This window comes from Panthera tigris, chromosome D3 (genome assembly GCF_018350195.1).
Source record: "Panthera tigris isolate Pti1 chromosome D3, P.tigris_Pti1_mat1.1, whole genome shotgun sequence".
In the NCBI taxonomy this organism is placed as follows: Eukaryota; Metazoa; Chordata; class Mammalia; order Carnivora; family Felidae; genus Panthera; species Panthera tigris.
The window spans coordinates 1,487,988-1,511,326 of NC_056671.1; the positions used below are offsets into that span (position 1 = coordinate 1,487,988).

The window sequence follows — 23,339 nt, forward strand, 5'->3', positions numbered from 1 at the left end:
CCAGGAGGGAGGACCAGATACCCGGGCACCGCTGCCGAGAGCCTGCCTGCTGGCGCCCCCTCCTCAGGCCCGTGCGTCTCCAGAGAGGCCATGAGGTCCGGGGCTAGAGGAGAGAAATCCTTCTCGCAGCCGAAGCACGCCTTGCTGGGTGCCAGGGGCCATGGCTCATACCCACCCCGTCGTCATCACGTTCCTACCCCGCGTGGCAAGGACGGTATCAGAGCTCTATCTTTCCAGGGGCGGGCACCTCGCCACCTCTCCGGGCCCCCTGGTCTGCCCGTGTCCCCAGAGAGGGGGAAGTGCCTGCTCACCGGAGGAACACTGCTGAGGACTACCATCGTAGACAAGACCCGGTAAAAGATGAATCTGTGTCATAAAATTACAGAGCGGTTCCCCCGCCCCACGTGGTACCACCGTGGCTCGAGGTCCAGAGGGTACCCGAGGCTCACAGCTGAGAGAGCTGCTCTCTGAGGAGCGCACAGGGAAGGCCCATGGCCTGGAGCAAAGACCAAAACAAGGACCACGGGGAACTTAACGCCTTGGGCATCTGCGGCCGTGGCAAATTTTCAACACGGCCCCGTTCCCGGCCGGACGGCACAAACCCTCCCGCTAATGTCCCGCCTACCTGGGTTCCCAACACCCAAGATAGACACGGACAGCTCTGAATGACAGCAACACGGCAGGGCGGGCCAAAAAGTCACGGAAGAAAGACGCACCCGAACCAGACTCACGCACTGCACAGGTGGCGATGAAATCATCAGGCAGGGAATTTTAAACAACTGTGACCGATGTTAAGAGCTGTAACGGAAAGAGTAGACAGTGTACAAAAGCAGACAGGTAATGGAAGCAGAGAGATGGGAACTCCAAGAAAGAGCCAACATAAAATGCTGGAAATCAAACACCCTTTGAGGGAAACAAAGGGTGCCTGTCGTGGGCTCACCAGCAGGTCAGCCTGCATTCTACCAAACGTTTAAAGATGCAATTGTAGCAATTCTAAAGGTGTAAATAAACGGAGAGATACTCCAGAGTTCTGTGTTGAAAGATCCAATATCACGAAGATATCAATTGTTCAGGATCGATCTATAGATTGACCACACGCCCAATCAGTATCCCAGCGAGCTATTTTGTGGATCTTGACAGACTGACTCTACAACTTATGTGGAAAGGCAAAATATCTGGAACGGCCACAACAGTGAGAGAGAAAACCCCCGTTTGGGGACTCACTTCCTGATTTCTAGACTTAACCACAAAACCACAGTCGTCAAGACAGCACGGTGTCGGAAGGAAAAGACAGACCAACAGATGAAGGAAGGGACAGAGTCGAGATCCCGGAACTAGAACCTCACAAACACAGTGGTCAACTGACCTTGGACGACGGAGCGAAGACCCTCCCACGGTGAATGGACAGCCCCCCAGACAGATGGGGCTGGGGCCACTGGCGGCCACGAGGGTCTCCACGGACAAGAACGAGTCTCGATGCAAACCTCCGACAGTATACAAAACTCAATTTTAAAAGGACCCTATGTTTAAATTTAAAGGCAAACCATTACGTATTTAGAAGAAAATACAGGGGAATCTTTTCAACCTGGGATTTGTTGAAGATTTCTTCGGCCCGACGCCAGAAGTACAACCGACAAAAGATAAAACCGATCCATCGATCTGCTCTGGGGGGGTGGGGGCGACACACCGTCCTCACGGCGGACCGAGTTTTCTACCACCCTCTGCCCAAGGGACACCACTGTAGACAGTCGCCCACGGAGGACAGCCCTCGTGGAGGCGCGGGAGTCCAGACACTCGGCAGGTGGACGGCAGAGGGTGGGGCAGCGGCTTCTCGTCGCTCACACCCCCTTCCCCAGAGTGGCCCGGCTGGCCTGGCCCGGCTCGCCGCCCGGGACCTTCTGGCCTGTGGTTCCTCCCGGGGACGAGGGTGTGTGAGTGCGGGCCGGCTTCCCCAGCTGCGCGGACACTGCCGGACACGCACTCCCCATCCCGCCCGGAGTACGAGGTGGCTGCGGGACTGGACGGCAGGCGGCAGCCGGGACGACGCAGCCGGGGCTCTCCGAGCACATCCGAAGGGCAGGGTCGCCACTGAGCACGCTGCAGACTCTGTGAGGAAGCTGGACCGTGGTCCCCAGACTCGCCCCAGGAGCCCCCAACACCGCGCAGCTCACCACGCACACAAGCACCCGTGGCCGGTTCCCCGTGCGCTCCCTGGAGAAGCCCACGCTTCCAAGCAAGTGACGCTGCCCCGGGAGAGCAGAAGGGAGGCTCTCGGTGCCTGGCCGGTGCTTTGCGGGATCGAGCGAAGGCACAGCAAGCATATAAAGAAATTGGCGCCAACCCTTCTCAAGCTCTTCTAGCAAACTGAAAAGCAGGGAACACCCCCGGCCTTCGTTTACCAGGCCAGCGTTACCCTGGTAACAAAGCCAGACAAGGACACTCCAGGAAAACTGCAGGCCGATATCCCTGACGGACGTGGATGCAGAAATTCTCAGAACACCAGCGAGCGACTCACTAAAACCACCCTGGATGGTTCAACACGTGCGCACCAAAAAACGTGCCACGCCGCACCAACGGGACGAACGAAGAGAATCCGACGCCCTGTGGACAGCTGCAGGAACAGCGTGCACAGAAGTCAATATCCTCTCACGATCAAGAAAACTCTCAGCATAATAAAGTCCTCACATGACGAGCCCACGGGTGAGCAGGTGAAAACTTTGCCTCGCGTATGAGGGGGCGAGAAAGGGAGCCTGTCCCCACTTCCCGTCAGCACGGAGCTCGGGGCCCTGGCCATTCGGTCAGGCAGGAGAAGAGGATAAAAGGCACCCGAATCCTACAGGGGAGGTGACATCACCTCCGTGTGTAGGTGACGTGATGTCATGCACAGAAAACCCTGTACGCGGGAAAGTCGCCAAACAGGACTAATGAAGGAATCTGGTAAGGCCGCAGGATACGAAACCCTTGTCAACGAAGAGTGAAGAAAGAAACGGTGGTGCACACACCGGGGTGCTGGCCATCTGGGACGACCCGGAGAGCCGGGAGGGAGTCGTGCGCCGGGAAGTCGGGCGGAGGAAGACAGAGGCTGCACGATCTCCCTCACGTGGAGAATAGGAGAAGGCCGACGCGCAGAAGCGGAGTGGACTGCTGGCTGCTGGGGGCAGGAGCGGGGGGCAGTGCAGTGGGTGAGGGGGCCGGGGGGTACAAACCCACACTCGCAAAACGGAGCGGGCCCGGGCGGAACAGACTGCGTGGCGGGTATTTTCACGCATGGCTATTGACACCTCGTCGCATCATCTGCAACCGTGTCTGGTGACGTCAGCGCAGGCTCGCTGTGGGGACCGCTTCACACCGTGCGCGAGCATCAAACTTCGTGATCAGCACCTGAAGCCGACGGGGTGCTGCACGTCAACCATCCCCCGACAAAAATGCACAAAACTGTTTCTAAAAGTAGGGAACGGTCCCACGCTGTGAACGGAGCACCCCCACATCCCTCGACCTCAGCCCTCACGGCCGAACCGCCTAAACGTGGCGGGAGATGCTGTCAAGGCCGATCTGCGCCCAGCCAGACACAGACCTGCAGGGGCGGACTCCACGGGAGCCGCGCGAGTACGAGGAGGCCGCCGCGCGACGCCTCTGGGGCTCCCGCGGGAGGAGGTGCGACCGGGGGGCCACGAGACCCTCCTTGGAGCCGCCTTGGGGGGCCCTCGGCCCACCCACCGCACCTGCCTCCCTATCAGGGCAGGTGGAGTGAGCAGGAAGCGTGCCCACCGTGTGGATGCGGTGCCCCAGCAAGCAGCGAGGCATTTTCAGGATGGTCGCGGGCTGAGCTCAGTCCGAGAGCAGGCGGCCTCTGTGGTGCCCGGGGCAGTGTCCATCACAGGGCACACCCCCCACAGGAGGCTGGGACAGGGACGCCCAGCACCCAAGTGAGACAGTTACACGGCAAATATGTGATTTTACTCGCCCTGTGTGTTCCCAATTATCAGCTCCCTTCCGGGAGGAGGGAAAGGAAGTAAAGGCACGTGAAAAGCTCTCAGCAGGGACCAGAGAGACGCACATTAGGACACGTTCGCACGTATTAAACTGGCAACAAAAATACGACAAACACGCCTTGCTGGTAAAATATTTGAAAAAAGAAAACACAAGAGTCATCAATAACTTCTCACTGGTGTTGAGCGCTGACCCAGTACCTATCTTGGTAACAATCTGGAAAAATGTTTCAAGAGCCACGGAATTATTTCCGTTTTGACGCAGAAACCCAACTGTGAAATTTTAACCTGGAAAATAATCGAGGCAAGAAGAAAAAGCCATAAGCAGAACATCAAAGACATCAGTTTCCATCTACCGACGCACCTACCTAGTGTACGAAGACAAAGTCTATCACAACAGTAACGTCACATGCACATGAACCGTATAGAACACCGAAGCGTGGAAATCCTAAGATAATTCAAGGAGCTGGTAAAACACTGCATGTAATTGGATGTTTTATGCATACCCATTACAACTGTAATTATGAACGCGACACAGCGATACGGAAGGTGGTGGAGAAGTTTAAAAGCGGACGGCTGTGCGGCAGATACGACGTAGGACCGAGTAAGGTACATCTGCCATCCCTGCAAACACTGTGGGAGAGCGAATGCACGGGGCCGGGCGGCCGGCGGTGGCTGGAGCTCCCACACCCAGCACACGTCTACACGGGGCTGCACAGACCCTCTCCCCACTGCCCCCCCCCCCCGCCCCGTGGCCGGTGCTTGTCCCCCCGGCCCGCCCTGGGGAGGGAGGCTCCCAAGAGCCCCGGGGCGTCATCCCCCACGGTGTCCCCAGAGCTAGGACGTGCCGGGCACACAGTACACAGTAGGCACTGAATAAGTAACTGCTGAGTGAATCCCAGGGCAAGATTTCACCCACGTGTCTCTCTACAGATTTTTGTCATGAGACTCAGTCCCGCTCATCTCCCACAAGCAAAAGACCTTAGGACTACACTTCATCTTAAGGACATTAAGATTTTATTTCATAAAAATTACAACATATTTTCACTCCTCAGTGGCATCCATCGTCTTTCCTGTGCCATAAACTACTCTAAACACACTGTCCTTTCCAATTTCTTATCTTTGGCCAAATTACGTGTAGATAATAAAGCACCGCAGAAGCCGAAATCTATAGCCTATAAATAAAGTGCACTGCTTTCCTTCATTAGAAATAACAATTTGTTCATTACTTCCCTTGACAGATTAGCTATGTAGAGCGAATATGCTGAGTTTAAAACAAAAGAAATCCATCTAAAGTGAAGACGGTTCCTTACTTGATTTGCTTCACCAGAAACAAAAGAAACAAAACCCCACGTGTAGACCTTAGGATAGTGCTCACGGGCCTGACAAGGATGCCCGTGAGTTACAAGCGATCTGGTTTCTGGAGTCACGAGGAGAAGCCTGGGCAGGGGCTGGGCACGCTCGGACTTCTCGCTACACACGGGGTCTCCGTGGCGGTCGACACCCCAGCCCGTCCCCAGGGGCTGCACAGAAGGTAACGGACGTCGTCACCCTGTGCCGAGTCGCTGCTGTGCCCGGGGCCTCACTGGGACGGAAGAACAAAGATTCCCTGCGGTCGACACGTGGCTCTGTGTCCAGCCCCTCCCCACGCAGGAGACGCCTGTGGGTGACTGCCGCGCCCACCGTGACGGGGGTGCGTTGCATTAGGAAGGCACCCAACCAAGATGGAGAAGGTCCACAGAACCATGGAGAAAATTCACTCCGAGACCCGGTGGGCGCCTGGGGCGGGAAGGGCTTAATGCTACCACGGTCACAGTTTTACGGGAAGATTTTCCAGTATCAGCTACGGGTTTGAACTTCTCACCCACGCGTCTCACAGACACTTAGTGCTGACGCCACGGTAGGAGCGGTCACAGCCTGCTTCCGAATATTCGGTGGCGTCTGGGTTCACATCTAGGGTCAAGGACCCTGCCCGCGTGTAGAGGAGTAAGGGTCGCTCCCATCTCCTACGGGGCCGAGTCCCAGTCTGCAAAGCAACATCAACAGGAAGACCGGGCCACCGTCAGCCCACCGTCCCCGGGTGGGTGGCTCGGGTGGCCGTGCGGGCGGCGAGGCGTGGTTGCCGTCGCAGCAACACGGAACCCGCCGCACCGCCCACCACCGCGTCTGCCCGTTAAACACAGACAGGTGTCTGTGAGTGACCAGGAAGCAGCTCCGGGAAGCCGGACCGCGGGAAGCCAACCGCAGGCCGGCAGCCGGCTCCCGGGGGCCGCGGGCGCGGGGAAGCCTCGGGCGCTCACGGCGCGGCCCACGTCAAGGCCGACCTCGAGGGGGACCGGAGCGCTCCCAGCAGCGGCCCACCTGGCTCTTCGCCCGCGGCCGGGCCTGAGCGGCCAGACCCCAGCCCAAAGCCCCGGCCCCGCAGAGGCCCGGCAGGGGCGGCACGGCCGGAGCGTGAGGGGCCCCCCTCAGCTGGCGCCGGCTCCTCGGAGCTTGTTGCGGCTGATTCAGCAGGTCGAGGACATTTCTCACGCTCCCCACACGCCCGTCCGCCTCTGCCTGACCCTCTGGGGGCTTCCGCCTCCCCGCGGGACCCTCCCCTTTGGTCCCAAGGCCCCATCGCGGCTCCCAGGCTAACCCGCCCTCCTGGTGCGGCAGGCCCTGGGGCCTGTGCGCCCACGGCAGGTGCCCCGGGGGACAGTCGCTCGGCCACAGGAGGACCAGAGCCGGGAGGGCTGCGGGCCCGGCGGGGGGCTCTGTCACACGGGGCGGGTGAGAGGCAAGGAAGCCTGTCCCGGGGGCCACGACTCCCGTATCCAGACAGCAGCGAGGAGAGGGTCTCGCGGTGAAGGCAGAGGGCTTCTCGTGGTTCGTCCGCGGGGGCTGTTCTGAGCAGCAGGACGGCGGCTGCAGCCTCCCTGCTCACACGGTAGACAGGTCCACACGGTGCGCAGATTGGCTGCTCTTGTCCCAGGGGCTGAGCCTGGTGGACACTGTGCCCGGCCGGGTCCCGTTCATCTGCAAACCGCAAAGGAGGGGCGCCTGGGTGGCTCAGTCGGTTAAGCGTCCGACTTCGGCTCAGGTCACGATCTCACAGTCTGTGAGTTCGAGCCCCGCGTCGGGCTCTGGGCTGATGGCTCAGAGCCTGGAGCCTGCTTCCGATTCTGTGTCTCCCTCTCTCTCTGCCCCTCCCCCATTCATGCTCTGTCTCTCTCTGTCTCAAAAATAAATAAAAACGTTAAAAAAAAAAAAAATTAAAAAAAAAAAAAAAGAAATCACAAACAAGCACATCCACAATAATTTAAAAAAAAAAAAAAAAAAAAAAAAAAACGCAAAGGAGCGAGCTGAGAAGACCCTGCCCCACGATGGGAAACCAGTCCCGGCGGGCGCGGAACCGCCGGGCCGGAAAGCCGCGCGAGGCTCCCCTCGAACCCGCCGGGCCCCCCTGCTCCCCGAGGAAGAGGACCCTGAACTCCGAGACCACACTGCTCTCCGCCTTCCGCCCGGGCTCCTCGGCCCCGCGCCTGGGGGCTGGCGTGCGCCCTCTGCCGCGCGCCCGCCCGGCCCTGCGCTCTCCACGTGCGTTTACCGAGCACACCTCGCTGCTGCCGGAGGCTGCGGGGTCACGGCAGCGAGCAGAGCCAACCAGGTCCTTGTTCCCGGGGGTGCGCACCCCGTGGGAGGCAGACAACGTCACGCTCGCACCAATAAGCAGAACGTGCAGACGGAGGCAGCGCAACACCGCACCGGGGTGCCCGGGAGGCTCTTCCCGAGGACGGGACCCCTGAGCCAGGCCCTGGGCTCAGCTCGGAGGTGGCGGCGCCACGAGGACGCCCGACATGTGCCCCAGGCGCCCGGTGGCCCTGCCTGCATCTCCGCGGGAGGCGAAGGAGCCCGGTGTTGAGAGGACAGGCTTGTCGAGAGCCCCGAGAGCCAAGACCCCGGTTCTTGGGCGTCTGCAGAGCAAGGAGACCCCTGATGGCTGGGCTGTGCCTGGTGACCGTCCCGCCTCCCCGGGACACCAGCAGAATGCCCGGGGCCCGCCTCCTGGCCAGCTGATCCTTCCGTCCTCCTGACGCAACACAGAAGCACTGCCCCCGGGGAAACGGGCAGGAGACAAGGTCGCGTGGCACCACCAGGACGGAGGACCCCGCTGTGGGCAACGCGTCACCCAGAGCCCACGCAGCCTGCAGGTCACGTCAGGTACGAGCGGGCTGAGCAAGAACCGCCGGCGCCCGGGCCTCGCCGCCACGACCCGCACGGGCAGCCACCTGCATGACGTGGCCCTGCCGAGAACAGGCTCGGGGAAGGAACGAGAGGCGCGCCGGAGGCTGCGGGTCCCGGAGGCCCGCGAGGGCAGAGGCCCGGAAGCCGCCCCGGCTTTCCAGGCAACAGGGACAGCACAGCAGACGAGAGCCTGCGGGTCCACGCGGTGAGGGTGCAGGTGCTCGGGACAGGATCGGAGCGAGAAGCGGGGGCGCAGACGGGACGCCGCGTGGCACTTACGATGTCAGAGCTGAAGGGCTTCGCGTTAGCGTTGCGGTTGGAGCTGCTCGTCAGGGTCCAGACCTTGGTTTTGTGCTTGAAGGCGGCCCTCACCTTCGAAGGCGGACGAGGGATTGGTTAGGAGCAATTTCAGCGGTGGGAACAGCAACAGTAAGAGATCTTTCTCCGAGGTCCCTAGGAATTCGTGCCGAAAGAGAGCCCCGGACACCAGCGGCAGGGCACGGGCAGGGTCTGGCAGCATCAGGTCCAGTCGCACTGCCTCACCTGGCAGGTGCGGACCGTGTCCCCATCACCGTGCCAGGGCCGCACAGGGGGAGAGCTGGATCCGGCCTGGCCCCTGCCGGCCTCGTCACGGTTCTGCACGGGGTATGGGACACACTCAACAAGGAGCGGTGGAGGGGGCAGAGTGTGACGGCAGCAGAAACAATGGAGATAAAAAGCCAACAGACGCAAACGCAGGGTAGGCTGTGCGTGGCCTTCCCACCTGGCGGACCACAGTTTCGGGCTCTGCCGGGCCGCTCCCTGGTCTTGGCAATCATGTGAGCCCTCCCCCACCGGTCACCATCATCCTCAGCGACCCCCCTGCCCCTCCCCCAGCTCCCCTCCCTCGCTGCCTGACCCAGCCCTGTACAAACGGACCCTCTGCAGAGCACCCAGGTGGGGTGGGACCTCTGCCTGGCACGAGTACGGATCCTGAGGGACAAGGCCTGGAGCCTCTCCCCTCCCCGTGGCCAAGTGCACGGCAGGTGCAACGCCCACACCGTACTGAGAACGAGCCCGCCCCAGCTGCCCCAGGGCCTGTGGAGGGCCCGTGGCACAGTCCCCCCAAACCCCGTGGTCACGAGGCCTCCTTCTTACACCCCAGATGCGTTCGGGGAGGACTGTTGGGAGGCCACCTACATCCTACTGTCCCTGCCGTGCCAGGCAGCAGCGAGCAGGTCCAGGGCGTACAGTTCGGCTGCCTCCACTGTCCCCACCCCCCCTGCCCTCCGCAGAGCCGGCAGGGCCCGCCTGACGCCAGGAGGGGGACGCTGAGTGTTGCTCAGCAGCCAGAAGTCGAGAGAAGGGCTGACGGAAAGCAGCCCCACTGCACACAACTTGTCGCCCCTACCAAAGCCTATCCAGGGTTACGTTCCCAGACACCAGCCTGACGGGGCAAGACAGTTGCTGCGCCCCGTGCCCTTTCAGAAATGAACAGCCTGCTTCGTATCATCAGGAAGTAGAGTAGACATACCTCTGAATTCAGGAGACAATGGAAAAGGAAGATGAAAAACCCCTGGGGAGGAAGGGGAGAACACAGGATTAGGGCCCTTGCGTTTTATCGCGGCACTTTCCAGGGCTTCCTCCCAAGGCCACATGGGCTCTGGAGAGGTCCTGGCACGGCTCAGTGCCAGGAAGCCTGTAGGTGAGCTGTGTGCCAATCCTGATGCTACGGTTTGGAGCCCCCGAGGATGGAGGGGCGTCCCGGGTCCCACCCTGAAATCTAACCTAGAGGCGGGCACCAGCGTGACGGCCACGCTGTTTGGGCGAAGGCGTCTACAGAGGTGGATTCCCAGACAGGCTGGACCCGGGAATGAGCAGAAATGCTGGGAAAGGACAACGGCATGGACATCAGACAATTCCTTAAACTGAGCCCTGGTGTCCTCATCTCAGACAGCACGATGATAACAACGAAACAGGCACGAGAACGAGGATGTCCCCCAAGCCCCGGAGACAGCTGCTACGCGTCCAGCGCTAGGCGACCCCTCACACGAGTCCTCTCATTCAGCGCTGAAGCGGCCCCGTTAGTGGGGCCCGTTCTCGTTGAATGGGGGAGGAAGCCGGGATCCAGAGCGGAGGGAGGTGGCCCAGGACCCAGCGCGTGTAAGGGCTACAGCCAGCCAAACCGGTCACGCTCTTCTATGAACAACCACAGGGAGACGATGGGTGGAAGCTTGTTACAAATTAGAAGCCTGACGCTCGTCCGTAAGATGCGGTCCCCGGTCAGGAAGACCCGGACGCGGTGTGGACTGCACAGCGAGGGCCGGTGGGCCGTGCTCGCGGTTGCCAGGATCCAGCCTTCGGCTCGGCTGTGTGGGCTGTGGGTGGTGGTGGGCACCCATTTCCACCCTTCCTCTGGGGGGGCTGTGTGTCTGGGGACGCAGGTCTGAGCACCCTAAGCCTCGGGTTTCCAGGCTGCTGACCCTTCCCTGCCCGTCCACGCGGGGGACACGTGTGAACCCAGACCCGAGATACACGCCGTCGCCGCCTCCCCACGCCCGGCCCCCTTTCCAGAGCTGCCCGCAGGCTGCCGTCTTCCCTCTCAGGCCTGAGTGCGCCTCCCGCCAGTCCCAGCCACCGGCGGGATGAACCGGGTGGCGACCCCGCAGGCCCCGTGTGCTGGGCGCCTGGCGTGTGCCCCATCGACGCCCCCGCGCCCGGCCGCGGGGCAGGCTCACGCCGTGGGCCCCCAGGGGGTGTGGCAAGAACAGAGAGGGGGTCTCCCTCCCGCCCCGGTGGCAGCCTGCCGCGCACATCCGCTCACGCGGCGGCCGGCCTCCCCCGGGAGTCCGCAGGCTCTCACCTGCAGGGAGTTGAGAACGGCAAACATGTACTGGAAGACCACGGCCTGGCTGTTGACAGCGAGCACGCCGAAGACCCACGAGGTTCCCAGGATGGGCAGCAGCACGGCCACAGCTTTCGCCGTCAACCTAAGAGAGAGGTGGATGGACGCGGCCACTCTGGCGGGGGTGGGTAGGTGACGGGGGGTCTAACGGACCGGCCTCTCGACCGGAGGCCTCTGAGCGGGAGCGGACACGGCCCTGCTGGGGGCCGGGCCTGGGCTCCGCCCGGCGGGTAATCTTGGGTGAGGAGCTGACCGCTCGGGACCTGAGACAGGGGGTCCCCACCCAGCCGGCAGCTCCCCTACGGGTCCCCTGCAGCCGGCGCTCCGCACCCGGCAGCCGGCGCGCCCTCTGGGCGCTCTCGCTGACCACCCCGATCCGATGGGAACGCCGATCCCGGGCACCCACGGCGGAGAGCAGCGCCAGGCCCCGGCCGGGCGGACCCAGCGGGGTGGGAGGCACGCCCCGCATCAGCCTCGCAGGCTCCTTCTCGGAATGTGGGCTCCCTGATGAAGGCACGTGGTCCCTCCCGCGTCTGCAAGCCCGGGGCGGAGCTTGCACGGAGTCAGCGCCCACCGAGCGCCAGCCGGACCAACGTCTGACCCCAAGGTGTCCTGACGTAGCGCACCGTCTCCCCGACCTCTGAAACAGCCAGCTTTGCACACCGGGGCTTCTGTCCCAGGGCCTCAGCGGGCAGCCCGGAGACCGACGTGAGCTGTGCGCTCAGTTCGGCGGCTGCCTGCCCCTCGTAACTGGGCACGGTGACCACACGTCCGCTTCCTCGCTAGACCGCGAGCTCCCCCACGGCTGGGCTGGGGCCTCATCCCCGCGACCCCAGAGCGCGGCACCGCACCAGGGCCCGGTGGGCTCTCGGGACGTGACCCCTGACTGAACGAGTGAGTGAGTGAGTGACGGACAAACGCACGAGCAGGCACAGGTGCCTCACACGCGTCCAGCAGCTCTAGGGGGAAGTGTGACACGGCCACACTGAGCCTCCCGGTCGGACGCCCGAGATCCCCGCCCTGGCAGCTCCCGGCCACAAACCCTGAAAGCCAAGGATGGTTCGCACAGGTCAGCTGCCAGGGAAGCCACAGCCACAAGTTTTCTTAAAGTCACTGCAGTTAAAACCCTCGAATCTGGGAACAAACCATCACGGACCACTTAAGCTTCATCTTCAGATCCTGGAAAACCCGTATGTGAGAGGAGTGGCTGTGAGAAATGGGTCTCAAAACGCGCTGGCTTTTTCTTCAAAATTGAAACATCCAAACAGAAGATCTTGGGGAGAACACGTCCAGTTGAAGCTCCCTGAGGCCTCTTGTTAACTGGGCCAGGGCTGTTGGGGTCCCCTCGTCACGTGCGGAAGGAGCAGGAGCAGGAGCAGGGGGGTGGAGTCCCTCCCCAGAGACACCTGCTCCTCCTGCAGACGGACCAGCCCGGGAGCGCCTCGGGCAGCTGCACCCAGAGGAGTTTCCTCCGTGCGACAGCCCTTTACAGACGGGAGAGCCGGGGGCTGCTGGCAGGGCCGAGGCAGGACAGAACCAGCGATCTTCCTCCTTCGCCCCCGCAGGTGGCCTCTCGCCCTTGGGGTGGAGCTGTCCCCAGATAGCAGGCAAGCAAGGATGTGAGCCCAGGGCTCCCCAGTGCCCCCCGCCCGCTACCTGCGGGCAGCTGCGTGTGGCCGAGACCACCAGCGACGGCCCAGAGTCCAGCTTACTTGAAGGCACTAGGGTCCCCATGGATCTTGTAGTTGTCAGCGCTGATCTGTGAAATGACCCTGGTCACGGCGACGAGGATGCCGACGTTCACCTGCACAAGGGGAGCAACGGAAGCCAAGGTGAGGGTCCTGATCCCACCCCACCCCCCTCGCTCTGAGCGAGCAGGTGGCGTCACTGCAGAAACGTAACCCACATGGGTCCCTGAGCGTTTACCTCCACTTGGCACACGGACGAGCACCTTCTGGGAGCCCACGTCTGTGCCGAGAAAGGGCAGCCACCCAGCCCATTCTGCCCCCAGGCACACAGCAAGGGAAGGCCTGGGGTTCAAACCTCATTTCAGCATTGCTCACTGTGTGGGACCCCACGTGATGTGCTCATGCCCTTGGAACCTCAGTTTCCCCATCTGATGAGAAACCGTCGCAACGCCCACAGCGCAAACGGATCATTGAAGAGATAAGAACTCGCATCCATAAAGGCACCTGCCACTTTCACCCAGGCCAGCGGCCACGTGATCCTTGGAGGCCACAGCGCATCTGCCTCCTGGCTAGGCACCTGCTGGGAGGCTCCCCTTGGGGTCTGTGGGGCGGGGGTGCTGAGGAGGTCTCTGCAGAGCCTCAGGCGCAACCTGTCCCCTCCCCAGCAGCTCTGCAGGGCCCTGAGCGAGCCTGGCAAGGCAGGAGGCGGCAAGGGGGAGCGCGAGCCCGGATTTCCTTCTGCTACTGCAGGATCCAGGCCCGTGCTGTGGCCGGGACCTCTCTCCTCCCTCTGCAAAACCCGGAGGTCAACGACAAGTTCGCCCAGGAGTCCTGCTCCAGGCCCAAACCCCGTGTGCACGGTCGGGCCCGGCCACGGGCAACGACAAGGCCTCACCGGCCGACCTCACAGGCAAGGCGGCCCTCCCCACCCCGGCCTGGTGCGCAGAACTGCAGGCAGGGGCTCGGGCCTCCCAGCCTGGCGGCCGTCCCCACGGGCAGGTCTGCGTTCCCAGCCCCGGCACCTGCCTCCGAGGCCTCCTAACGGGGGCTCCGGCCTCAGGCCTTCCTCAGGCTCCACTGCTGACACCACCTTACGCCCGGGGCCTCGCAGCCACTCCCCCAGAGTTCAGTGCTTCCCCACTCCTTCTCCGCTGTCCGCCTCCTCCCGGCCTGGCCGCCCGGCCTCCAGGGCTCCGTGCTGGGGGTCGGGGGGGGGGGGGGGGCCCGGCCTGTACCACCACACCCCGCCAAGAAGGCTCAAGTGCCACACGCACCGACACCTCAACCCCGGGCGGCCCGGCTCCCGGCTCCAGACGCACGCCACCTGCCCTCATCTGTCGCCTGCACAACGAGGACCCTAACAGAGTCGCCCAGGGTCAGGGAGGGCGAAAGAGGTCAACGACGTGAGTTCGCCGGCGGCAGAGCCCTCCACCCCTCCTCCCCGGCTGATCGTGTTAGGACCGCAAGAAACCACACTCAGCCACGTGGAGAAAGGGCCACGGAGATGCAGTGACCGCTTCAGCACTTTCCGCTCTGAGATCAGCGGGCAGCGCCCCTGCCTCTCCCAGCGGCGCGAGGCCAGGGAGGCCAGGAGCCCGCGTTAAACCGCGGGACTCGGTTCTCTTGAATGATTGCTTTTCGGCTTTATGCCTTCGGTAAAACCCAGGGTTCTGAATTCTGAACCGTTTGTGTTCTTACGCGTACGATTCTGGCAGCGCTTTGCGTGCGTTTTGAGGGGAGGCTCACCCTGGTCCCGTCTGACACCCTGCAAGCCCGGCCCCATCCACTCGGCGAATTTACGTCCTGGGTTCCTCGACCCCTGGGCCAAGCCGAGGCCTGGTCTGGAACAACAAGAGGCTGGAAACCACCTGCCTGTCCGGAGCAGCCCGCCGGTTCTGCAGCCGCTCCCCCCCTCCCGCCACGCTGCTAAAGCCAGAGGCCAACAGACACGGTGAGGAACGGGCCCCGGACGGCGAGCACACGTTCACGTCCGCCAGCATCCGCGGAAGGCCCCGAGGAGGCACAAGCAGTCAGCGGGCGTGCCTGCTGCAGGAGGCAGAAACCGGGGCGGAGGGAGATGGGGCAGACGCCGGACACATTAAGCTTCCTAAGCACGCGTGGTAAAATTCCTAAGTCAAACGACTCCTCGTCAACCGGCACCGCATGAGAGGGAGCCTCACCCCGCCCCCGCCACTGGACAAGCTCACGTGACTCCCCCCCCCACCACTGTGGGAAGTGGGGGGGGGCACACAGCTGGTGACTGATGGGATTTCAAGCCCTCTGTCACCTGCTGGCTCTGTATGAAGACCCAGAAAGAAGCGTGGCAGCAACGGTTAAGCCACCGGCATTTCTGGCTACAATTTGTCATCACGTCCGTCTCTCCGGAGATTTCTCTGGGGTTTGTTTCCCCCCCTCCCGGGCTCTCTCCCTGCCTGGGTCTGTGTGCTTTCATCTGGCGAGCACTCTCCGGGCCCCCGTAGGACAGTCCCATCTGCTGGGACAGTCAGGAGGTGCTGACCCCCAACCCTGCGACCCGTTCATTCAGGGGGAGGCTGGGGGTTTGAGACAAAAACACCTCGTGTTTCGGGAACATCCCAAACAGAAGTGGGCCTCCCCCTTGGCCCTGGCCACTCATCCTGGTTGGTGCCTGGTCGCCGTCGGGAGAGGCCCTGGGGTGAGGCACGTGCACCACGAGAGCGGGTGTTTCATCAGCCAAGCGCCTCTGGGTGACAACAGCCAACAGACGCCGAAGGAATAATTCATGGGCTGCCTCTTAGCAAACTAGATGGGGGCGGGATGTGCACTGCAGGTCATGTGACCGCTGATGGCGGGGGTGGGGGGAAGCCCAGGACAGGGCTCTGGGGTCTGCACCGCGTCCTGTTCCTTGGCCTCGTGAGACGCTGTCGGGACATACACCACGACTCACGGGGAAACCATCACATGTAAACATACAGAAGACACCACTGTGTGCATCGACCTTTGTCCCTGTGGACCTCTGCGTCTGGGCATCTGCGACTGTCGCTGTCGCCCTCTATATCTGCGCCTCTACGTAGACAGGCCCACCCTGGCTTCTCAGAGGAGGAGGTCCCAGAACTCCCGAGATTCTCCCCAAAACTGGAGGCCCTTGCCCCATGGAGTCTGCACTGAAGAAGCCCCTGGGGGATGCAGGCAAAGGTGACCCTCTCACCCCCGGGGTTCCCTGCCGTTGGGGGTCGACAGCTTCTGCAAAGCCTGCTGGCCCTGTGAGCCTGCACAGAACCTAACTGGAGTCATTCAGGGAGTGGCATCCACGTCGCTTCCTCATCAGGACGTTTGTGCAGTGACCCGGCGGGCTGTTACTGCAAGGGGCTCACTTCCGCCCTTTCCTCCCCAGCTCGAGGCCCGGCAGGCCCTGGTGACCCCTCACTGTCCCCCGGGGTCCCTTCCTCCCCAGACCGGCGCCCGGCCCCAGCCAGACCTCTTTCCCGAGCACGTACTCACGTGAGTGTGCACCCAGAGAGCACTGCACGCCCCACACGGGCAGGGTCGGGAAGTGAGGCGGCTGGCATCTGAGAAAATGGGGACATGACTCCCGGCACACAAGCAGGGGTCCTCTGAGGGGTAAGAGGACCCCCAAGAGCCAGGCCAGTGAGAGGCCCGACAGAGTGGGCAGGACCCCCCACTGCAGCCCCTGGCCCTAAGTCCGTCCACGTGCTTTTTCTGTGACGGGCCAAACAGGATGTTCAGCTTTGTGGGCCATACGGTCCCTATACACAACTCGGCTGCTGTAGCACAAAAACCACCACAGACGCTTGTAAGTACCCGGCAGTGGCTGTGTACCCACGAAACCGTACGTAAGAGTGGACAGTGGGCCACACTGGCCACGGTCAGCGGACCCCTGCGCTTGGCTATGAAATCACCGAACCCCTTCTCAGCTCGCGCTTCCTCCCGCCTGGCCCCAGGGTTCTCCTATGTCCCCCCGGAGCACCGCGGTCCTCAAGCCGCCTCCCCAGTGGGATCGCCTGCGAGCTGGGAAAGGGCCAGGTCCAGTAAAGCCAAAAGGTGGGGCTCAGGTGGGAACCAATAATTCCATCATGTGACAAGTTTGAGGACTGCTGCCCCCGAGGGTTTGTGGCTAACATCCAGAGGGGGGACTGGACGGGGCCAGGAGCTAACGCCCCCTCAGAAATGGTAACGGTGGCTCCAGCCAGCCTGGGGACCTGGGATGCTGGCACCCGGTACTGGACCCCGTGCCGTGGTGGGTGCTCCTCCGGGTCCCCAGCTGTCACTGACCAAAGTCACGTTAAAACTCAGATCAGCCGGAAACATCTGGGAGGGGGGGGCCACTCCCGCCTGGGCCTTCAGGTCTGCAGGGTGGAGGTCAGTGAGGACACAGAACAGGGCACGTGGTGCTCACACGTTCAGCTTCCTTCTTCACCCTTGTCATTAACGTCCTCCAAACCACCCCCCCCCCGCCATGTCCGTGCTCTGACCAGGGGGGCTCAGTTACCAAGGGGCCTGGAGTCTGTCTTGACCTGTTTCTACCTTTGCGCTGAGCAGGTGAATTGTCCTCCCGGACCCCAGAGAGCGAGAGAGAGAACACAGGATCCGACTGAAGCCCCTGTAATCCCCTGAAGTGATTTAATCTGGTAAAGTGACCGCAGCCGAGCCTCACACAGCCCTGGGGACAAGGGACAGCCCCCAGGGACAGCCCTAGGGTTAGGGGACAGCCCCTGGGACAAGGGATAGCATCGGAAACAGGGGACAGCCCCTGGATTTGAAGGCTCCATCACACACGGACACACCACCTCCTGCAGCTAAAGTAAAATCAGTTAACAGGGGAACATGGGCCACCTCTGAGCTCCCTGTTAATGAAAGGAGGGGCGCTCCGATCCCCAACCCCGTCCCCTTCCTGACCTCTCGGCCCCTCCTGGAAGGAGACTTCCTGTACAGAACAGGTGTGAGATCCGCCCTGGACGTGCACGCCCCGCCCTGCTGGGTTCTGCGCCGGGTCGGGCTCCTCTGAGCTCCTCTCCCCCGAGGAAGCTCTTCTGCCCACGGTCTGTCCCCAGACGGTGGCTCAGCCTCCCAGGGTGGCGGCCGGGCCGTGGGGGCCAGGGATCACCGGGACGGGGCTCTGAGCCGGCAGTGGGGGGAGCTGCACCAGGGTCTTGCCCGCCCTGCCCGCCAGCGGGTTCACTGTCGGCCCCGGAACACCGGTGGGGGGCGACGTTACTGGGTTACTCTGGTCTCACCACGGACCCAGCCGTTTGATGGGAGCCCTGCATTCAAATTTAAATACGACAACAACGAAACCGTCAGGCCAACTCAAGGGGTGGGCCACACAGGGCGTTTCTGTGGGCGCGCTCGCCCCTCAGAGCCTGTCCCCGCAAGCCCTGTGAGGAACGCGAGCCTTCGTGGTCTCCGTCAGCCCCACGCTCGGCACCGGAACAATCTGTCCGCCTCCTTGTCGTCCCAGACTCCCCAGAATGGGCCTCAAACCTACCCCTCTCTTCTTCCCAGGCCCCGCCTGAGGCAGGGTCTTCACCCCTACACACCGGGGTCTCAGCAACATCTTCCCACGTGGTCTCCCTGACCCTGCGCCCCCCACACCCTTGTCGTTCTCCTGGAGAAAGGCCAGCCTAGGCGTGTGCCTGGAGGATTCTGGGGAGACGGCAGCCAGCACGGGCCCGGTACCTCCGTTCCGACAACTTCCACGGGACGGATCTGTGGGCTGGTGGGCGGAGCTGCAGGGCAGTGGCGGGGACAGGCACCCCCGGGGAGGACCACCCCTCCTGGACACGGAAGGGCCGAGGGGATGGGGATGGGCGTTCACATGTGGGTCAGCACCCAAGGAGCAGAGACCGTTGGGTCTCTGCACTTGCGGAGTGACCCAGGGAGCGCCGTGGCCGGGGCTGTGGCCAGGACATGGCCTATGGAGGATGGGGCAGCCCCGGCCGCCCACAGTCCTGCACGAGGAGCCTGAGGGCAGGGTGGCCGCTGGGCTCCGTCGGTCGAGTGTCCAACTTCACGTCAGGTCGTGATTTCACGGTGCACGAGTTTGAGCCCCGCGTGTGACTCTACTGTGAGCGCACAGCCTGCTTCGGATCCTCTGTCCCCCTCTCTCTGCCCCTCCCCTGCTCACACTCGTTCTCTCTCTTAAAAATAAACGAGCATTTTTAAAAAAGGAGCCTGCGGGTGAACACCTGGCCTCACTCCCCTCCCGCCCTCCGAGCCCCTGCCCCCACAGGCCAAATCTGCCCACGGCCAGAGAGCAGGAGCCGGGTCCAGGCCAGCCCCCGGGGCGTGGCCAGGGCCGCAGGGGCATCACCCCGGGAGGGGCCCCCACCGCCCTGTCACCCAGCCCTCCCCGCAGAGCCCTGCTGGGCCCACACAGCTCAGCGCGCAGGCCACAGCCGGGGCCTCCGCTGCCTCTCCTCTAGCACAGAGGCTCAGGCCCTGTGGCCAGGGAGGACCTCGGAGACTCTCAGGGCTGCACAAGGGAAGGAAATCACCCCCATCGCCGGGCTGACCCCAAGCACGTGTCACCTGGCAGGAGACACAGCCAAACTGATCCTGCGCAAGGACACGGCTCGTGTGTGGGGCCGGCAGCACCCACTGTCCCTCTCACCCCGGACGTCAGTGACGCCACAATGGCGTCCCTCATCTCGTCCCTCTGGAAAGCCTCCTCCGAGAAGGCACGGCCCCGCTTCCGAGCGGCGTCTGCAGAACGTTCGCCAGGATAAACAAGACGGCCGGCCTCTTCCCTCACGTTCACGTCCAATCATCCACCGGGGCCCACGGCCTCGTTGGTGCCCAGGAGCCCGGGACGAGGCCAGCCGAGCTTTAAGAGGAGCCGCTGGGGAGAGGGGCGGGGGATTCAGGGGACCCCTGCCCCGTGCAGGGGTGCAGGGGGGAGCAGGCCCCGCTGACTGCCCGCAGGGGTGACCTGTCCTCAGACGGACGGCTGGGATGACAGATGGGGAAGCAATGAACGAGGACAATGAGGGACAGGAGTCCGGGAGGCATCCCCTCCCCCCAACCAAGGCAGGACTCCACACCCTTCAAAGGCAGCAGCTCACAGGCAGCACCACGGCCTCGTGACCACCCTGGGGGCCCAGCAGAAGGGGTGCCCGTGGAGAGCGTGTCCTGGGGTCCCTGTGGGGGGTGCACACAGAGAGCGTGTCCTGAGGTCCTGGGTGGGGGTGCTCTGCAGAGTGTCCTAGGGTCCCAGTGGGGAGAGTACAAGTGTGAGTCAGCACACAGCCTGGGGCCCCGGGGCGAAGGTGCACGGGGAAAACGTGTCCCAGGTTCTTGGCCCTGGGGGCGTGTGGAGTGTGCATCTGGGGTCCCATGTGGAGCCGTGGAGATGACACACTGGGTTAGCGCGGGGTGGGCAGCAAGGATGTGGGAGGCCCCCGCGGGCCACCCCTTCCTGACATCAGCGCCCTGCCCCCGTGGGCCGACACCCAAATGGGGCGGCAGAGACGGAGACGCCCGTCCCCAAGCAGGCCTCGCACCAGATACACACCCAGGTAGTGGCCAGGGTGCCAGAGCACAGCCCCCCTGTGGCTTTCTGGGGAACCCCCAGCTCTGGCCCCCGAGCGGTCACGTGACACTGGCCTGGCCGATCATCCGCCTCCTCAGTGACTGGCTCTGGGACAGACACGTGACCCCTAGCAGCCAATCAGAGCGTGTCCCGGGACTTCCTGGGACCACTGGGAACACGCCCCATCACAGACCTGCGGGACGCGCGAGGAGCTGACTCTGCCTGTCTCCGCCGAGGAGAGCCTGCCTCAGGTGCAGCCAGCGCCAAGGCAACGGACCCCGGAGCGAGCAGCAGGCTCCGGCTGACGTCACTGGGCACCTGACCCCCTGCACTGCCCACGGCTGAGCCTCTTCTACTTATGGGGGTTCAACCTGCTTTGTGTCTCTGGGGAGAAGGGGGAGGGCAGGAAAAAGAGGAGGAGGAGAAAGAGGGCGAGGGGAGGACCATGGGGAGAAGAGAGAGAGAAGAAACGAGGGGAGGGCAGAGGGAGGAGAGGGGGAGGACCAAGGGGAGGAGGGGAGGAACAAGGTAGGAGGGAGGAGGGGAGAACCAAGGGAGGAGGGGAGAACCAAGGGGAGGAGGGAGGAGGGGAGGAACAAGGTAGGAGGAGGGAGGAGGGGTGGACCATGGGGAAAGACAGAAGAAACAAGGGGAGGAGGGGAGGGCAGAGGGAGGAGAGGGGGAGGACCAAGGGGAGGAGGGAGGAGGGGAGGAACAAGGCAGGAGGAGAGAGGAGGGGTGGACCATGGGGAAAGACAGAAGAAACAAGGGGAGGAGGGGAGGGCAGAGGGAGGAGAGGGGGAGGACCAAGGGGAGGAGGGGAGGACCAAGGAGAGGAGGGAGGAGGGGAGGCCCAAGGGGAAGAGGGAGGAAGACGATGATGATGACGACACCCACCAACAGTGACGCCCTCTGGGGCCAGGACTTGGCACGCCGCTCACCCCACCCACGCCTGGCTTGCCCTCCACGAAGCAGGAAGTGGCATCTGTCAGACAGCTACTTCAGGGGCAAGAGAGATGTGACGTAAAAGCCTGGTGACACCTGAAGGGAAAGACGCTCCGTCCGCCTGCACCCCTACTACTAACCCTAACTTTGTGGGAAACCACGTGCGAGGGCACTCCGGAACCCTCCTTTGAGGAACCATGGGGACTTAGCCAAGACTGGCCAATGCCACCCCTGGCGTCCCCCAGTCGGGAAGAAGCGGGGCCCCGACCAGATGGGGCCGCACACCTGCGGGGTGCAGGGGGCACCTGGGACGTCCCCACACCGAAGGGAACCCCGTGACACTGCAACGGTCCCGTCCCACACGTGCGCTGCCCCTCCTCTGGGAACCGCACCCGGACTTTCTCGGGGCACTTCCTCTGGCACCCGGAGTCTCTGTGCTTCAGGGGAAGGTTGAAACCCAGCTCCACCCCCAGGGTTAGAGAGGTGACCCAGGCCTGCCAATCAGAGCACACTCTACTCCTCTAGCCCCAGTGAGGACTGGCCAATCAGAATACTCTATCTTCTGGCCCCTGTGGGGCCTGGCCAGTTAGAGAACTCCCTCCCCAGGCACAGCGAGGGGCCCATGATCTGCAACATTCCAAGCCTGACGCATCAGAAGTGCCGAGACTCGAGACTCGATCCAGAGACTTTTGTGGGAAATGTGGGAAGAACAATAGCAAGAACCACAAAAGCTGTTTTTGTAATTCCGTGACGTCCGAGGACCTCAGGACATCCCGCCTGAGGATGGAGCCACCTGGCCGGAGGTGAGAGCACCCGTGCGTGCGGCAGCCTCCCTTGAGCCCGGGCCAGGCAGAGCGGTCACCGGCTCCTCGGGTCGCGTTCTCTGTCCCCCATGATCCCGCGCTCCCGAGGCGCACACTAAGGTCCCTGCTGGGGCCGCGAGGACAGGGCGTGGGCGAGAACCCTCAGGGAAAGACCCCGCGGTGCACACCGACCCTGGCAGGCTGCGCGCACCTGCGCCTCCCGGCCAGCCATCTGGAGACAGGGGTCCCGGGCTGCATGCCCGGGGGCTGGGACAGGGGTCCTGGGCTGCATGCCCGGGGGCTGCGACAGGTTGCAGACGGGGGCCCTCACACCCACCGGCGGGACTTACCACAATGATGGACAGGGCAGGGGCCACGAAGGCCCAGACGGCGCCGCTCGTGATGGAGAGCCAGCAGCTGTGGACGGAAGCAGAGCGTTACCTCCACACCACTGTTCCTGTGCCCCGGGGCGCCGGGCACCTCCACCGGGGGCAGCTGCTAAGGCAGGACGTTTTTCCGCTCAGGGGTCAATCTGAGCAGCCAGAGTAACAGTTAACCCCAGCCGATGTCTCTGCGTGCTACCCACGATGACCTCGTGCCTCTCACTCTCGGGGTGAACGTTCAGGTGTGCAGACCACCTCAGGGAAAAGGAGGCTTTCACGGGCCTCTCAGTAGGAAAAATCACCACCTATGCAGAGTCCGGCCAAAAACCAAAATAAGTTTTAACTTTGCTATGAAAAATAAACAAACTGACCTTCAGCAAGGGCTGAGAGCATTTCAAATACTGACCTAATTTATGCCTTCTGCAAGGGATCAGAGCGTTGAGGAGTCATGAGGTGACACGGTCCTGACCATTCCCCTCTGCTCCTAGCTAAGGCTGGTCACACCTCCCTGCAGCGCCCCTGAGAGAAAAGGTCCCCGGGGATCCCAGCAAGTGCTCGCATTTCCAGAGAAGCCTCATGTGGGATGCAGCGTCCAGTTCCAGGATGGGGGATCCCTCCAGGCTTCCAAGGTGGGACTCCAGGAACTCAGGCAAGTAATAGCCTCGCCGTAACTTCATTTCTTTCCAGAGCATCGGGATGGCCAAGAGCCTGGGGTTCCCCAGGAGAGGCCACTCCCAGATCTGGGGACAGCCCTGGGGGCCCTGCCCACTGGCCAGGGTCAGGCAGGTGCAAGGCACGGTCCTCACCCCACCCGGTGTGGATGTCCCCGCAGGCGGCCTCGTTCACTCCCTCCACCCCGCTCACTGAGCGGCATGGGGGCCCCCAGCACACC

General features: G+C 62.9%; 1 protein-coding gene across 2 annotated transcripts in view; it reads right to left on the reverse strand.

The window, feature by feature from the left end:
- Nucleotides 1-4,769: 4,769 nt before the first annotated feature.
- ADGRD1 (adhesion G protein-coupled receptor D1) overlaps nucleotides 4,770-23,339 on the reverse strand; it is a 124,441-nt gene continuing 105,871 nt past the window's right edge. The window contains exons 21-26 of one of the 2 annotated variants that reach the window (XM_042961810.1): nucleotides 22,415-22,481; nucleotides 12,813-12,904; nucleotides 11,059-11,185; nucleotides 9,730-9,771; nucleotides 8,496-8,588; nucleotides 4,770-7,007 (exon numbers count right to left, since the gene is read on the reverse strand). In XM_042961810.1, coding sequence (XP_042817744.1) covers nucleotides 6,912-7,007; nucleotides 8,496-8,588; nucleotides 9,730-9,771; nucleotides 11,059-11,185; nucleotides 12,813-12,904; nucleotides 22,415-22,481 — 517 coding nt within the window. In that variant the 3' untranslated portion in view covers nucleotides 4,770-6,911. The remainder of the gene's footprint in view (nucleotides 7,008-8,495; nucleotides 8,589-9,729; nucleotides 9,772-11,058; nucleotides 11,186-12,812; nucleotides 12,905-22,414; nucleotides 22,482-23,339) is intronic. The other variant, XM_042961809.1, reaches the window with a different exon arrangement.